This window comes from Temnothorax curvispinosus, unplaced genomic scaffold (assembly GCF_003070985.1).
Source record: "Temnothorax curvispinosus isolate PA1 unplaced genomic scaffold, ASM307098v1 QBEX01013235.1, whole genome shotgun sequence".
In the NCBI taxonomy this organism is placed as follows: domain Eukaryota; kingdom Metazoa; phylum Arthropoda; class Insecta; order Hymenoptera; family Formicidae; genus Temnothorax; species Temnothorax curvispinosus.
Window position 1 is genome coordinate 1 of NW_020223015.1, and position 228 is coordinate 228.

Below are 228 nucleotides of genomic sequence, written 5' to 3' on the forward strand. Positions count from 1 at the left end.
CCGCGGCTCGGTCCCGGACGTGGTATCTTCTCGGCGGGTTCGTCGTCTTTCTCCATATCGGAGGTCGGCGGATTTACGTTCTCCTTCTCCTCGATGTTGGCGGCGGGTCGCCTCGGGCTGGGAGGGGCTCTGTCGCGCAATATGCTGTAAACAGAAAAGAGAAGGTTAACGCGTTACACAAACACACACACACACACACACACACACACACACACACACACACACACA

At 56.6% G+C, this 228-nt stretch overlaps 1 protein-coding gene across 1 annotated transcript in view; it reads right to left on the reverse strand.

Annotated features, from left to right (window-relative positions):
• Window positions 1-19: 19 nt before the first annotated feature.
• Window positions 20-228, reverse strand: part of LOC112463446 (protein FraH-like) — a gene marked incomplete at both ends in the record, with an annotated part of 689 nt that continues 480 nt past the window's right edge. The window contains one exon of the mRNA XM_025029857.1: window positions 20-144. Within this exon, the coding sequence (XP_024885625.1) occupies window positions 20-144 (125 nt within the window). The remainder of the gene's footprint in view (window positions 145-228) is intronic.